The 17,324-nt window shown below is 34.5% G+C and overlaps 1 protein-coding gene and 1 pseudogene across 1 annotated transcript; both read right to left on the bottom strand.

The window, feature by feature from the left end:
- Nucleotides 1–981: 981 nt before the first annotated feature.
- On the bottom strand, nucleotides 982–9,853 carry LOC132068025 (auxin response factor 2-like). The gene is made up of 11 exons (XM_059461483.1): nucleotides 9,613–9,853; nucleotides 8,200–8,309; nucleotides 7,642–7,737; nucleotides 6,176–6,232; nucleotides 5,945–6,097; nucleotides 5,111–5,195; nucleotides 4,693–4,783; nucleotides 4,404–4,574; nucleotides 4,200–4,313; nucleotides 3,446–3,825; nucleotides 982–2,671 (listed from the first exon to the last, which is right to left on the bottom strand). The coding sequence occupies exons 1-11, from the start codon at nucleotides 9,644–9,646 to the stop codon at nucleotides 2,019–2,021; spliced, it is 1,944 nt and encodes a 647-aa protein (XP_059317466.1). The 5' UTR covers nucleotides 9,647–9,853; the 3' UTR covers nucleotides 982–2,018.
- LOC132068974 (5S ribosomal RNA) lies at nucleotides 7,429–7,541 on the bottom strand (annotated as a pseudogene).
- Nucleotides 9,854–17,324: the final 7,471 nt, after the last annotated feature.

The raw sequence follows: 17,324 nt of genomic DNA, 5'->3' as shown, positions 1-17,324 counted from the left end.
GGGCATACTTTTAATGGGCAAACTTTTATGTCGGATCCGGCATACTTATGCCAAGTCTGCCCATAAGACATAAGTATGCCGGTTCCGGCATAACTTTGATAATTCCTTTACAAGTGTATGCCGGTGGGGGCATAGCAAAATTTAAACTCTGCCTTGCGAATTTTTTTTAAAATTTTGACTGTGTGGGGGTTCGAACCTGGAACCCATGAGTTTTAGCCGAAGGGCAAAATTTAAAGATTTCAAATATGAGGGGCAAAATTTAAAGACCACCTCAAAAGAAGGGCAATACTGCAAATTGCCCAATCTGCTTTAGATAAGCTAAGCCAAACGGGCCCAATTATTTTTTTTTTTGCTTATTTTAAGCACAAAATGACTTATAAGTTGATCAGCCAAACACTCAAAAAAGCTGAAAACAACTTATAAGCCAATCCAAATGGGCTCATTAATAATAAAGGGAGATGTTTTCAACAAGAACCCAAAAGGAACCAATAAGACGGTTTTCTTCCAACAACAAGATACCATGATCCCACATGGTGGGGTTTGGGGAGGGTGAGGTATAAGCAGACCTTATCCCTACCTTGCGGAGTAGACAGACTGTTTCCGATAGACCCTTGGCTCTAAAAAGCGTTTCAAAAATGAAAATCAGGAAGAAACTATAAGAGACTTAGGTTACGAGATTCTCTCAATTTCTCATAATTTGTCACCCACAAAACTGGGAAAAAATGATTTGAAATATGCACAAGTAATATATATGGTGAAAATATTGTAAAAAGAAAAGTACTGACAACAAAAATTACAAAGGTATCCCAAATAAAAGAAACAACAATAGTAATACAATTTTTTGTGCGGATTGTCCTTCAAAAGCACTGGTTTTTACTTTTTGGCCCTCAAATTGGTCGTATTTAATTTTTGCCCTTGGCATAATACCCTAAGATTCTGGGTTCGAACCCCAGCTCAATTTAAAAAAAAAAAAAAATCACAAGGCAGAGGTTTAGATTCGCAAGGCAAAGTTTTGCATACAAAACTCTACCTCAGGCAAAATTTTGAATGCAAAACTCTGCCTGCAGGCCTGAGGGCTAACTTTGGCCCGAATAGGCTTACTTTCCTACAAAACTCTGCCTTGCGATTTTTTTTTTTTTTTTACTGAGCCAGAGTTCGAACCCCAATCTCATGGGATTAAGTGAAGGACAAAAATTAAAGACCACCAATTTGCGGGACAAAAATTAAAGACCAGTGCCTTTGAAGGATAATCGTGCAAATGACCCATTTGAAGAAGACGGTTTTCTGGTCCGTGTAGTAGAATTCAGCCCAATAAAGCACAAAGGCCCGGCCCAGTTAGAACTTATACAGCAATAAAGTCTAAAATTTATATAACTCTAAACCACAAAGTGGCCTACTTGAACAGTCCATGCTTGCTAAGAAGTCTAAGAATTTGCAATAGAACACAACAATGACACACATTCAAAGATGGAGCCAACTAAAAAAGAACCTCCTAGAGCTCATTCTGGACTGATAAGATGTCTTATCAAGACAAAAAGATCCCGAAACAGTCCATAATCTTTGAACTTGAGATCAAAATGATCATATTTCTATCGCATGGAGCTCTAATGGTCTACATATTTTGAAAAAGTGGTGCACTTAACAGTTCTAAACCAAACGTCCGTGAGAATTTTTGCAGATAAAATCTCATGCGTAATGATATGTCTCTCCAATCTGTAAACTTGGTTCTGAGAATTTTGTGGAAGATCACAGATCCTATCGCTTTTTGTTTAACATAAAGGGATAATTTTGTTAGCTTGGATAAAAAACCCATGCAAAACACAGGTGACTTTATCCCTCTTAAAAGTCAGACGTTTGGAGAAGGACCATTTAGTGCACCACTTTGTCAAAGAAAACGGACTATTAGTGCTTCGTGTGAAAGAAATAAGATCATTTTGAGTCTCCGTCCATATAGTGGACTATGTCCGGCTTTTTCTACTTATCGTGTAGTCAAATACAAAGGATAAAATTACTGAAAACTACAACAAACCCTCCAATACAGGGTGCAATCTCATAGGGGGATTTGGGCCAACCTTTAGAGATAGTTCATGAAGCTCCTTGTTTATACAGCCGAGTTCCTCATCCAGCTGCCTAAACGTAGCTAATTTCTCCTCCATTGAACGTGTGACTGCTTGTCGCCGTTGCATTAAACTTTCCATGCTAAATACTTCATCGATATGCAGTAAACGCTTTTCAAGCCAGCCTATTTCAATGCCATTTGACTTTAAGTCCCAGATATGTTGCCTAGCAACCCTGAACTGATCCTTGGACAAGTTCACTATTGTTAGATTATCTAGAAAGTAGACCAACTCTGCCAATATTTCCAAATACATTGACTGAACTATGCTACTTGCGGCCCTGAAGTTCACGAGTGAATCAGGGTACCGTAAGACAACCCTACTGAGTATTGGTAAACATCGTCGTGCTACTTGATAGCCTCCCCAAGGAACTTGCTCGTCACCACGACCGGGTCCTTCATAGGGAATCTGACTCGGGGTTGAAGAGATAGACATCACTTGGGAGGAAGTCGGATGCTCCAATACAAAAGAAGTCCGTCTAGAGTGATCTTCTAAGGAATTCTGCTGACCGGGAGGAATTGTCTCTTCTTGCTCTTCAAGCCATTCATCAAAATCTACAAGGACAATCTTTAGCTTTCTTAAAATGACAAATCCAGATAGAGGAGAGCATTACAGCCAGGATTTTATTCAATGATGGTCAGCAGCCTTGTGAAGCTATCCAAATTGTGGGAATCATGACTCATGAATATTGACGGACCAAAAACTTACAATTAATTAGAGTAAATATTCTTATTGGTACAGTCATTTTATGACACACTCTCTTCATTTCATTTTGTGACACGAAGTTTAACAATGTAAAGAAAACTTATAAATCTTGTGGTTTTCAACTAATGTTATGTATAACATACCAAAAGTACTATTTGAATCTTGTGGTTTTACATGCCATGTCATTCCTATAAGTAGAACAGCATCAACATACCCGGTATAGTCCCACAAGTGGGGTGTGCCATTTCTATGAGTGAGTATCATTAATAGTGAAATGAGAAATTAAGAAATAAAAACTTAATAGATATAGAGAAGTGGTATTCTTTTTCTAACTGTCTAAAAGGGAAACAAGACAGCTAAATTGAAATGGAGGAAGTAGCTATTGCTCACTCCGCTGCCAATTTATGTGGCACACTTTCCTTTTTAGTACCCCAAAAGAATGTCACCTTTTTATAATTAGAAACAACTTAACTTTAAAATTCCCCTTTTATACTAACGAAATGATTTACAGCCACACAAATGTCTACGGTTTGTTTTAGACCACAAATTTCAAAAGTGTTTCTTTCTTTTTTAAAATTTGTGCCTGGTCAAACGGTGCCACATAAATTGGATGGAGGGAGTACCTTGTAGCGTGGATCTGAACCAATCACTGTTATCCAAAGCTATAGTATCAAGACTAGTGTTTGTAGAGTCTGGAAGGTCAATGTCCTTGAATAGCTCATAAAAGTCCTCATCTTGAGCCACAGTTTCATTCAGAATAGATCCCTCATTATTCTCCCTCACAACTGCTGCATGCAATTGCAATCCATTGTCCTCTACAGGCATGAAACAATGAATATTGTTGACTGATCCAACTGTCTGTTGTCTGATCTCCAAATCCATCATAGTAGGTTGATTACAATCAAGTATTGTTTCCGAATCTTGCATGTATTGATCCCCCTCTAGCATAAGATTTGTTGTTTGTTGACCCTGAGATAAAGATATCTGGACCAAATCATTTGTTCTGCATATCAAAATAACAAATTAATGTACATCAATTCTTTCAGACTTGCATCTATTATACTAGCATTATCTTATTCTTCAATTTTATTGTTATTGTTGTTTCTTTTACTTTTGTTATCTTTACCCTTTTTTTATGTCAGTACTTCTCTGTCCTCAACATTTTCATCATAGCTTTTTTTACTCTTGCATTTTTTTTCAAAACTCTTCTGAAAACCGCTTTTCTTGAGCCGAAGGTCTATCAGAAACCACCTCTCTACCTCCTCTCTACCTGACAAAGGTAGGGATAAGGTCTGCGTACACCCCACCCTCCCTAGACCCCACTTGTGGGACCACACTGGGTATGTTGCTGTTACTAGGAACTCATTGTTCAATTACCTTCTCGCATAAGAGTCCTCACCCCCGTGTTGCATTCTAGAGATCAGGCCAACTCCATGGCCATGGTTTCCACCTTCAAAATATTTGCTCAAGCTCATAATAAGTTGACTTGATCTGTAATGTTCAACCAAAAACATATCCACATAAATATGATGCTGTGAAGTTCTTTTCGTAGCAAATTTCATTTTAGTTCACAAGTTGTACTTATTGTAGCATGGCTTGTAGTAGACAGAAAAGAGACTTCGGGTTGCAAATGCATAGGAAGCAACTGCAAGAACCCCTTCCATGCTTTGCCTTGAAAATGTTGATGACCCAATGGAGCAGCGTTGATTAGATAAACGTCTAATCCCAACATGTAGTTTTGCAGTTTCATCCCTCGAATCAAATCAAAAGGAAAGAAATCAAATTAGGTATGAAAAGATAAAGATACAAAATTGCAAGGACATGCAGCTCAACAGTAAAGTCAAAAACATGCGATGCCATGGGGAAGTACCTTAAAAACACAACTAAATCGCCGGGAAGCAATTTCTTACTAGTAACGAATGTACTCCAGCCATTTGTGAATAAATGCCTCCGAGGTTGGCCTAAGTGTAATTCATGGAGAAATTGAATTGAAGAGTAAGAACAAGACAGCAGGATATAACTCATTCACTTAATTTCAGACTAAACTAACACTCTGCAATTAATTCAGTTTAAGCAAAGGTGGATAACAGATTCAGACAAACTAAAAGCAACGACGATTTCCTTTAACATTAGCATTGTTTAATGATGAGCATCAATAAACTCTACTTCATATTACAGAAAGTAGTGTCCTAGGTTCAATTCTTAGTCATGATACTTCTATATAGTAGAATAACACAAAAGGAAACCAGTCTGACTATATTCAATCTAACATAGAGAGGAGGAATTGCCTTGGTATACATGCTTAAAGCGCCATTCATTGCCCAGAAGATCGCTGACTATCAATTCTTGGGTCGGTTTTTCTTGCGTCATGTCCTGATTGTGGGAAAGAAAGAGGTCGAGAAAATCAAAATTAGTTAACCAGATAAACAATTGTTCATATTTTTTTGTTAAAAACGGTGGTGTTGGGGCTGACCCCACTTTGTGGGATTACACTGGATATGTTGTTGTTTGTTGTTGGCGGTGTCGGGGCAGCTCTTACGCTCCTCGACTATTCCACCGACCTCCCACCAGCATAGGTACCGGGTAAGTTTTCCTGCTAAGGCTAGATGGGAAGACATCACCTAGTGACTTTTGTTTATGCTAAGATTTGAACTCTGGTCTCCAAGGTTCAAACCACTTCATTCACCACTAGATCACACTCTTGGGCAGTGATGTCAAAGGCGTGCTTAAGCCCTGAAGCGAGGAGCAAACCATGTTGAGCCTCACTTAGCGGGCGATTTAGCGTCTTCATCAATGCCCTAAGGCACAATTTTCCTTGACCATGAGCATAATCCTGAAGAGGCGAACCAAGCAATTGATATTTCCCTTTATCGTAAATTCTATTCGGTTTCTTTGTCAGTATATTTGTTGTTCTACTCATAAATATTTGTATATTTTCTCCATTGCGCCTTTCTTCATTAAAGCCCATGCTTTTCTTGCGCTTTGCACTTAAAGTACCAGTGGCTTTTCGCCTTTGATAAGACTGCTCTTGGGTGCTAGATAATCAATCATTCATATAAGAAAATATAGAGAAATCATACAGGAAAAAATGGTGAAATAGGTATAAGAATTTAGTGCATTACCAGGGGAGGGAAGCATTTGTCGGCATCTTTTCGGTGCACGGACAATCCCCAGTTACTTTTTATATCAGAGGTAGTTAAAACCTTGCAAAATGACTGATACTTGGGCCTTGGAGGTTCAAGAGGATAAAACTCTGGAGTTGTTGGCTCATTTTGCTGAGAAAAAAGTTATTTGTGCTGTAAGTGATACGAGAAAAAATTGAAATAACAAGTAATCCTAAATTAAATTCTTACTTCTTGACTCGGCAACAATATAGTTTCAGCATAAACTTCTTCCGGGTCATGTTCGACCTGCATATAGAAACAATCATTGTAAAATGAGGTATATATCTAGAGCTAGCCATTGTTCCCTAATTCGGCTCCTTTTCTTTAGAACAAAATGCATTAAGTGGCACCTAGAAATATGAAATGGAATATCAGCGTGTATAGACAAGTATAGCAATAAGCTTAATACGAAAAGAGTCAAGAAAGTTCAATTTTACAAAAGAAAATAAGGAACTTCATTATTTAGTTTCCTTTGTTAAACAGAACAGGAATAATTGTATCACTTTGAAAATGGAAGATAATTACTATTAATTCTTTTTTATAATTGTGGTGTACGAGCAAGCTTGCGTGCACCACGAGATATCTGCCACCTCCCACCAGCAACAGGTATCAGGTAACTCTGTCCACCGCGGCTAGGACATATAGTAAGAAAATGACCTAGTTTTTTTTTTTGTCTCTGCTGGGATTTGAAGCTGAGACATCTCATGGTTCTCAACCCACTTCATTGACCACTAGGCCACACCCTTTGGGTGTTGGAAGATAATTACTATTTGGAATTATGGACCATAAGCCTCAGATAATTTGGGCACCTCAATTTTCTAGAGTCTATGAGATTTGCAAAAACCCAAAAGCAAATAGGGAGCTTGCGAGGTAAAATACTCTAACTGTTGGGGCTCAATGCACTAATCATACTTCCTCGTCAATTTGAAGGCTTAGGCTCTGTTGGTGATCATGGTTGGATCATGCCCGTTAGATCTCAAAGTTGAAATTATCGTGTAAGATCCACATGAATGATCTATTTCCATGATGCATGGAATACACAAATTATCATACTGCTAGCAGAAAACATGGAACAGTATTTAGATTTCTTAGAGGAGATAGGACATATGTAGTTGCTTTTCTGCTTTTGGCAGTAGTTTAGTCTGCTATAATTGTTACCTTCGTGGTACCTTCATAAATAAAACCTTTACCTTATCCAAAAAAAATAACAATAATTTTCCCAACTCGAGAATGTTTATGTCTCACCAGACCTTTTATATTTGCGAGTAATGAGTATTTAGAGTCCATGCAACAAATTTATATAATTGTTCCAAGAGAATTATGAGACTTACATAAAGGAGATTGACCATTCTAATTAGTCCTAAAAGTAACAACCAAAGTTCATAAGGTCCATTCCCACCCCCTAACAAGAAGCAACAACAATAACGTACCCAATAAAAGGAGGGATGAAACACGAGGAGTCCCCAGGGGGTCATACATCCTAATACTACTGTCGCCCAAACACACTTAACTTCGGAGTTCTGATGGGATCCGGTGCGTTGGTATGATCGCATCCACCCCCTAACAAGAGGCATATCTAAGTTTATGGGATACATGTTAAAACATTTGAAAAAGGAAAAAGGAAATGGTGAACGATATAGTAACGTCAAGCATACCAGAAGACGAATGTGAAGAACACGGCATAATATCTTTCGGGGAAGATTTGACAATTGTAGTCCTTGAATCCATTCCAGATTGGACGATTGTTCCAGCTGACCAGAAATGCAGCAATATATTAGGGAAAAACTACCTAAAATTTAACACAAGTTTTCCAGCAACCAAACCAATAAACCAATTGTGCCTCAACCAAAACCAGTTAGAGCCACAATATGAATCTACATCTATTCTGCTCTAGTGGTCCATTTCAATCTAATACTTCCCCCCATTTCATTTTACATGGCGGCGCTTGACTTAAATTTGCAACCAAACATTACATAAATTTTTTATACCAGCATTATTCTACCTAATACAGTTTAACAAATGACCCCTAAGAGCAATGCTACTGAGTGCAAAATTAAGAATGGTGAAGTTAAACAATTACTAAATGTAGAAAAGTGTCGTTACTTTCAATACAGAGTAAAATGGAAAGAGTCATTACTTTTAATACAGAGTAAAACGGAAAGAGCGTCATATAAATTGAAACCCAAAGTACAAATAAATAAGTTACTACTAACCTGCTCCATGTGAAGTCTGGGAAAGTAGTACACTCTCTCCCCAACCTTGGGAACATCCAACAATGAACCAGAACAGGCCTTCCATATTTCCCTACACAAAGCATCATCCCCTGAAAAATATCACCACCCACCCAAAGGTGGTGCCAAAATTTCAACTTTATGGGTACTAATAATAGGTACTAAAGTTAATGTGTTATATCTACTGAATTATTTAAGAGAAAAATGTCAAAAATGGTCCCTTATGTTTGAGGGTAGGTTCAAAATAGTCCCTTAAGTATGCACTGAACAATTTTGGTTCTTTAAGTCTGCAAAAGTTAAACACTTTTAGTCTTCTTCAAATATTTAACAAACTCTATATGTTGTTTTTGAGGAGAACAATGGAAAGAAAAGATTCAACCATAAACACCAAGAAAGCATCTTCAAATCCTAAAATATGCAACATAAAAAACTGCAATAGACACTATATAAAAAAATAGCTGAAATTATACCTCAAAAAGTTGCACTAGACTCTAGAAATAAATCAAAAATAGCAAAATTACCTCTAAATCTGAGTTCCCCTAATTTACTTTTTTTGTAGATTGCGTAAAATATAACATACAGAGTTCAGTAAATATTTGACAAAGCCTAAAACTGTTAAACTTTTGACAAAGTTAAAGGACCAAAACTGTTCAGTGCATTCTTAAGTGACTATTTTGAACCTACCATCAAGCATAAGGTATCATCTCCCTGTTTGGATGGTTGTTTCCTATGTTTCATTAATTTATTGTTTTCTACGAAACCATATTTGTTTCCATTGTTCTTAAAAATTATGTTGTATGGTGTTGTAAACCACCGGTTATATAACCATGAAAAAAGCTCAATTTTTTTAATCATGGATTTGGTGATTTTTGCGTGGTTATGTATTTTATTTTCCCATTATACCCTCAGCCACCTCCATCACAAATAAATCCACCGCACCAATCCCACCCACTTCCACCGACCACCCCCACCCCCAACCCACAACCAACTACCCCTCCACCACCCCCGCCCACCACCCCTGCCCACCACCTACTTATTTTTTAAAGTTCTTGTTTTACTCTTTATCTTAGTTTTATTAACATATATAAACTAGTTTGTAATTAAGGGTTAAGGTATTTTAGTAAACTTACATGTTATTATCCAGTACCACACAGTTAAACCAAACAATTAAAATGTTATTAAACCATAACAAACGATACAATCCATCCAAATATTGTATTCATTAATACAGTACAGTAAAATACGATACATTCCATACTATATCATACCATATTGTACATCATGAGACCATGGGTAATGATCATCCAAACAGAGGCTTAGCACAAATACACTAGAAAATGAGATCAAGAAAATAATGAAATAAATCAAGAAATTGTAAAAGGAAAATTCAATGACCTTCAAAATGCTTTAGCTGTGAATTCGACTCCATAACTGAGGCACACCATGCAACAACAACTTGCGAATACTCAATTTAATCAAACATATCCATCTGTTTCTTGAGTCCAAATTCGACTTATCAAACAAAAAGATGATTAAAAAGCAATCTTTTTTGGCTAAAGTTACAATTACAGTACAGAGAAAGAAGGTGAAGAAGGACAAAAACAAGCTTTAATTATATGCTGATGTTTCCTTGTACCTTCTTATAATTTTCATATTATGCTCTTGTCCTCTGTTGACCTTTTTGTCATTAACAGTCTTCATATTATGCTGTCTCTCTTTTAACCTTCAAAATGCTTTCAGTTTCCTCTGTGTACTTTTATGCCATTAACAGTCAACTAAAACGCGTCACTGTGTGGGGATGGTGTGGAAATAGGAGGACCCGCACGCACACAGTCGCAGAAATCAAACTATTTAGAATACTCCCTCTCTTTATATAAATACTACAGCAGGGGTGGAGCAGGTGTTAGCAAAAGTAAATTATATATTGTATATATATGTATATATTTTAATGTTTAAATACTCTGAACAAATACAAAAGGTTAGGCAAGCGGTCCAAGGTGTTCAAAATTGGCTCTAGTGTCCTAGGATCGATTACTAGGGATAACATTGTTTTTTATATTTAGCTTTTGCTGTTTTTTCCGAATCTCCTGAGTGAAAATCTTTGATCTGCCATTGATTACTCCCTATGTTTTTTGTGAGAACCCATCTTCTTTTTAGAAACCATTTCGATTAGCTGATTGCATATTGAAAGTGTTTGAAAGTAATTACATGTTTAGGTGAAAGTGTTAAAAATTGATACTTTTTTCCATCTCAATTTATGTGACACTATTTGACTTGAGACAAAGAAAGAAAGACTTCAGTAATTTGTGGTTTAAAATAAAACTCTAACATTTGTTTGGCTACAAATAATTCCATTAAGGGTAAAAGGAGAATTTTAAAGTTAAGCTGTTTTTAGTTATAGAAAGGTGAAGTTCTTTTTCGGACAGACTAAAAAGGAAAGGGTGTCATATAAATTAGGGCGGCGAGAATAGTAAACAGTTTTGGTCAATGAGGGATAATATCAACCACTTGACGTCCATTCGACGCATCCGTTATGGTTATCTCATAGTTGATGTGTTTGGGTGAAATCAGTTTTAGTCAACCACTTGAAGTCTATCAGACACATCCATTACGATTATCTGGTAATTGATGTGTTTGGTAAAAACGCCGATAAGTTGTTTTTTTCAATAAAATGAGTAAAATACTTTAAATTTAAAAGTATCTTTGCAAAGGAAAAGATGAATGTCTGATATAAATGAGACAAAGTTGGTGGTTTTGTTTCAAAATGGGTATTTTGAGATTTTATAAAAATAGTAAGGCTAAAATAATTAGAATCTTGATAAAATAAAAAGTGCTTATAAGCTGAAAAATATGAGTTGGAAGTGACCAACTTATGACTTTCAGCTTATAAGTACTTAACTTATAAATACTTTACGTATTTAGCAAACGAGTAAATAAACCAAAAAGTATTTATAAACCAATTTAATCAACTTATTGTTAGAAAAATAATATTTTCTATTTAATATCTCAAAAATAAAGGGACTATCCTAACGTTGTTTAACAGATCATTTGACTTTGGTCTTTGAATTCAATATGAAGACCATTGAATACTCTTTATATTATATGCTATAAATATGAGATTACCGTTTTCTTGTGAGATTGGTTTTAATTTTCCTTTACTCAATACTCATATTTCAAAGGCACTTGAATAGCTATTATAAAGTGGTCACTATTTTGGCAAACGTTGAAGGCTATTAAGAGTTAGCCATTGGATTTTCCACTATATATATCATCTAGGTCTTTCATATGAGGAGATAGATTAAGTATAACTCTTACACTTATACTAGTGAATTTATCCACACTCCACGCGGTTATAATTTTTTAATTAAATTTATTATTAACATTTTCTTGATACTCCAATATAAAATTTATTATTTAACATTTTATAGAGTTTATATTTTATTCCACGTGTATTTTGTGAATCTTAAGTTTTAAAAAGTTAAATCAAAAACCAAATCGAAACATCACTTGCATTTTTATTTTGAGCAAAGAGCTCAATATTAAAAGAGGTAAAACAATGTTACACAAGCCGGTTTGAATTCCAATTTGTAAGTTGACTTGAACACCCTAATTTCCAAAATCTCACAGGTGTACAACAATTGCTTTTTGCCTAAGCAAGTAGCCCAAAGCCATCCAGAGAAAAAGAATCCAAATAAAGTTTTCACTTTAAATTATATTAAAGATACATAAGCCTCGGGGACACTTGACATGAGAAAAACTATCTGGAAACTCAGGTTACAAACTTTTTCCCAAAATCATAATACACTGTTCAAAAATATTTTATTTACACTTTCAACATTTGAAGATATTGTTATTTATTTTGTTGCTCGTTCTGAAAAGACATCACAAGCAAAACTAATAATCACTATATGAAGAGAAAATCCTGCCTAATAAAATCTATTTTCTATGAAAAATACTGAAATTCAACACCCAATTATGAGAAAAAGGCTATGAAGAATTTATACACAACATGTTTGCCGGATATCATCTTCAAGTTAAACAATCAACTTCCTTCGCACTCAAATAGTCAAATCAAGCTGAACCAAACTCTCAATGCGCATCCCTGCTTTTATCAGTAATAATCATGAATATTAAAATAAAGAAAAGTGAAGGACGAATTTGAATACATGTAAAAATCTTTGAAAAATATCCAAAGCAAAATTACATGTGTAAGGAGAAATATACAAATTTGAAAAAAACAATAAACAAAAATGTGCAAAGAAATCGAAAACGAAAAGAATAACGAAGGCATAGCTTAAAGATGTCCGGCTGTGTGTGCATAAATTTAAAGGGAAGCTAGATTAATATTTTTAATGAGCATTAAAAGGTATTATAAATGTGCAAGATAATGTTCTACCGTTTCAAGCTTTTTCTATCCATGATTTCACATAAATAGATAAGTTATTATGAAAGGAAAAGGAAAAGTTAAGTAATTAAATTTAAAAAGTATCATTTGAATTCCATAATATTACAAAATTTATAACTGAGAAACAATAGGGAAAATGTCAAAAAATGTAGAAAAAAGATAATTGTGTTTCTTCGCCATATAGAGATGACACCCACTTTTCTATTCCTTAGCTGTATAGATTCTAAATCATAAGTTACATCCCTTTGAGAACCTCCCATAAAATAACGTCTTTTAATTTACTAACAATAATGATAATGATTGGCATTAGAGTTCATCTGCTAAACATTAGGTAACTGGGAAGAATTAACTAAAGTAACTTTTTAGTTATGAAATTAGTATAGATGACTTGTGAGGACCATTTCATCTCAAAACCCATTTAAATTTGGGATTAAGATAATTGAGGTTCAAAGTGTATTTTTTAAAACTTCTTAATCTTTTTATAAAATATAAAAAGATCCCAACTTAATCCAAAAAACTCACTAGCCCCCCTTCTCATCCTCCCACCCCTCCCCCCAGCCCCACACCACATTCCCCCCAATTTTTATTTTTTTTAAGTTTTGATATTTTTTATTTGCTTTGTCACCAGTCCCCCTCCTCCTCCTCCCACCCCTCCCTCCACCCCCTAATTTTTTATTTTTTTTAAGTTTTGATATTTTTTATTTGCTTTTTCACCAGCCCCCCCTCCTCCCACCCCTCCCCCCCCCCCCCCCGATTTTTTTTAAAAGTTTTTTTTAATTTGCTTTTTCACCCCCCACCTCCTCCTCCCCCCCACCCCCCACCCGCCCAATTTTTTTTTTTTAAATTTGATTTTCTTTATTTGTTTTTTCACCCCCCCCCCCCCAAACCCCTAAAAAAATTAAAAAAACAAATTTGATTTTTTTTTTTACCAGCCCCCACCCCTCCCCGACCAAATTTTTAAATTTTTTTTTTATTTTCACCCCTTTCTCCTCCTGCCAACCCTGCCCCCACCCCCCCCCCCCTCCAAAAAAAGGAAGTTTTTCAAAAAAAAAAAAAAAAAAAAAAAAATTTGGCACCACCCTCCCCCTACCCTCCCTAAAAATAAATGATTTTTCTTGAAAAGAAGTTTTGAATTTTTTTTTTGTTTTTGGTTTCTTACTTTCCCCACCCATCCGAAAAAAATTAATTTTGTTTTTTTAGAAAAAAAAAATTTGAAAAGTTTTATTTTTGATTTTTTGCACCATCCCCCCCCCCCCCCCACTCCAAAAAAAAAAAATCTTGAAAGGAAGTTTTGAATATTTTTTTTTTTTGGGTTTAGGAAAAATTTGGATAAAATCCAGGTTGTTGTTGTTGTGTGTTTGTAGTGAAATAGAAGGTTTTTCTGTTGTTGTCCTGGTATGGTTCAGGGTTTAGGAAAAGATATCCAACATATGATTTTTTTTGTTCTTGTCCTGGTATTTATCTGGTTCTGTCTATAGAAGATATCCAACAGATTTGTAGTTGTTGCAACAAGTTCTACACTTGTGGCAACAAGTAGACAATCTGTTGCAACAACTACAAATCTGTTGACATAGCTTGATTATTTGGTTCCGTTTGTAGAAAATATCCAACAGATTTTTAGTTGTTGCAACAAGTTCTACACTTGTTGTAACAAGCGGTTGTCTGTTGCAACAACTACTAATGTTGTAGACATAGCTTGATTATTTGTTTACTTGTAGAAGATATCCAACAGATTTGTAGTTGTTGCAAAAAGCTCTACACTTGTTGCAACAAGTAGACAATCTGTTGCAACAACTACAAATCTGTTGGACATAGCTTCAGTTATTTGATTTTGTTTGTAGAAGATATCCAACAGATTTGTAGTTGTTGCAACAAGTTCTACACTTGTTGCAACAAGTAGACAATCTGTTGCAACAACTACAAATCTGTTGGACATAGCTTCAGTTATTTGATTCTGTTTGTAGAAGATATCCAACAGATTTGTAGTTGTTGCAACAAGTTCTACACTTGTTGCAACAAGTAGACAATCTGTTGCAACAACTACAAATCTGTTGGACATAGCTTCAGTTATTTGGTTCTTTTTGTAGAAAATATCCAACAGATTTTTAGTTGTTGCAACTAGGATTGTTCACGGTTTTGGTTAAAACCAAAACCAAAAAAAAATTTAACTAAACCAAATTAAAAAAAACGGAGACATTTGGTTTGGTTTGGTTTTAAATTTTAAAACCGATAATATTTGATTTGGTTATGGTTCTATTAAAAAATAACCGAATAAATAACCAAACCAAACCAATAAATTATATACATAAATTTTATAATTATTTATATGTATAATAGTATTTTTTTTCATAAATAATTATAAATATTTTGTCCTTTATGTTATTTGTGAATAATGTTTATGAACTTATTTATTTTGATTAGTTGTGGTATTTGGAGCCAAGGTGGCTGTTGAACAATTTCTGTTTATGAACTTATTTATTTTACTTACTAATTGTTGAAATAGATGCATATAGTAGAATTGCTTAGTTGCTTAGTTGTTACAGCAAATTACTCACCTTGTTGGAAAAAAATCAAAAAATTGCTTAAATTATTGTAAAAACTAAAAAATATGTCGCAACAGATGAGTTAATTGTTGCAACAGATCATACACTTGTTGAAGAAGTTGCAACAAGTTATTAATCTGTTCAACGGATGGATCATTGTTTAAGCAAGTTGACTAATTGTTGCAACATGATTAATCACCTTGTTCGAATTATTGCAACAACTTACTCATATGTTGCAAATGTATCTCATATGTTGCGAACTTACTCATATGTTGCGTGCAGGTATCTCATATGTTGCAACAACTTACTCATATGTTTAGCGCGGGTATCTTATATGTTGCAACAACTCCTCCATTATTGCAACATATTCACGATATTGCTAATCTGCTTAAACAAGTTACTAATCTGCTTAGATAAATTGCCTAAATGATTGCAACAGATCATACAATTGTTGAAGAAGTTGCAAAAAATTACTAATTTGTTTCAATAAGTTACTAATCGGTTCCAACAAGTTATTAATCTGTTGCGACGGATAGTACATTAGCTTGTGGAAGAAGTTGCAACAAATTACTAACTGCTTCAACAAGTTACTAACTGCTCCAACGAGTAACTAATGCTTAAACAAGTTACTAATCTGTCGCAACAGATGATACGGTTGTGGAAGAAGTTACAACAAATTACTAATGTTTCAACAAGTTACTAATATGTTCCAACAAGTAACTAACTGCTTTAAACAAGTTACTAATGCCGCAAATGATCATACATACATTGTGGAAGAAGTTGCAACAAATTACTAATGATTTTAGTAGATATATATATATTGATCACTAAATATGGTTGATTTCCATTGTTTATCACTAAATATGGGTGAATCAAGTAGTTCACACCAATTCACTCCAATGATCACTCCATTTAGTGCGTATATTAGGCGCCCATCTTTTTACTGTTGTCAATGAATCTCTTCCATGTTCGATTCTACTGACCCAAAATATCACCAAATTACTTAAGTATATATATTGATCGATAAATATGGTTGATTTTCATTGTTTATCACTAAATATGGGTGAATCAAGTAGTTCCCATCAATTCACTCCCATGATCACTCCGTTTAGTGCGTATTGGACTTAGTTGATCATCTATCCTGGCCCAAAACACCATCAAATTGCTTATATATATATTGATCAATAAATATGGTTGATCTCCATTGTTTATCACTAAATATGGTTGATTTCATTATTTATCACTAAATATGGTGATTCCTTTATTGATCACTAAATATGGGTGAACCAAGTAGTATCTGTTGCAATGTGTAGTATCTATTCTGACAAATGAATGTAGTATCTCGTTCAAAGAATGTAGTATCTCGTTGAACAAGCGTATATATCATTTGAAACAATATATATATATATATATATATAATAATATATATATATCTATTCTAAGAATACACTTAGAATTGCCCATCTAATCCATGAAATTACTATCTAATCCATTAAGGATGTTAATATATATATATATATATATATATATATATTCATCACTAAATATCGTTGATTTCATTTGTTTAACACTAGATATGGGTGAGTCAAGTAGTTCACATCAATTCACTCTAATAATCACTCGTTTTAGTGCATACTGACTTAGTAGATCATCTTTCCTGACTAAAAATACTATCAAATTAATTACTAAATATCGTTGATTTCATTTGTTTATCACTAAATATGAGTGAATCAAGTAGGTCACACCAATTCACTATAATAATCACTCGATTTAGTGCATATTGACTTAGTATATCATCTTTCCTGACTCAAAATACTATCAAATTGATTAAGTATTATATATTGATCACTAAATATCGTTGATTTCATTTGCTTATCACTAAATATGGGTGAATCAAGTAGTTCACATCAATTCACTCTAATGATCATTGGATTTAGTGCATATTCCTGACTCAAATTACCATTAAATTGATTAAGTATTATATATTGATCACTACTTATCATTGATTTTCTTTGTTTATCACTAAATGTCATTGATTCCCTTTGTTGATCACTAAATATGGGTGAATCAAGTAGTATCCGTTGCAACAATCGTAATATCTCGTTACAACAAGTGTAGTATCTCGTTGCAACAACTGTAGTATCTATTGCAGCAAAAGA

The sequence above is a fragment of the Lycium ferocissimum genome, chromosome 8, assembly GCF_029784015.1.
Source record: "Lycium ferocissimum isolate CSIRO_LF1 chromosome 8, AGI_CSIRO_Lferr_CH_V1, whole genome shotgun sequence".
Classification (NCBI taxonomy): Eukaryota; Viridiplantae; Streptophyta; class Magnoliopsida; order Solanales; family Solanaceae; genus Lycium; species Lycium ferocissimum.
Note: the sequence above shows the minus strand (reverse complement) of the source record. Positions and strands in the feature narration are given on the sequence as shown.

Coding starts and splice junctions, on each gene's coding strand:
- LOC132068025 (XM_059461483.1), bottom strand. CDS start 9,646: ATGGAGTCGAATTCACAGCTAAAGCATTTTGAAG. Junction 8,310..9,612: donor ACAGCTAAAGCATTTTGAAG/GTCATTGAATTT, acceptor GATATTTTTCAG/GGGATGATGCTTTGTGTAGG. Junction 3,826..4,199: donor GAGGACTCTTATGCGAGAAG/GTAATTGAACAA, acceptor TTTGATATGCAG/AACAAATGATTTGGTCCAGA.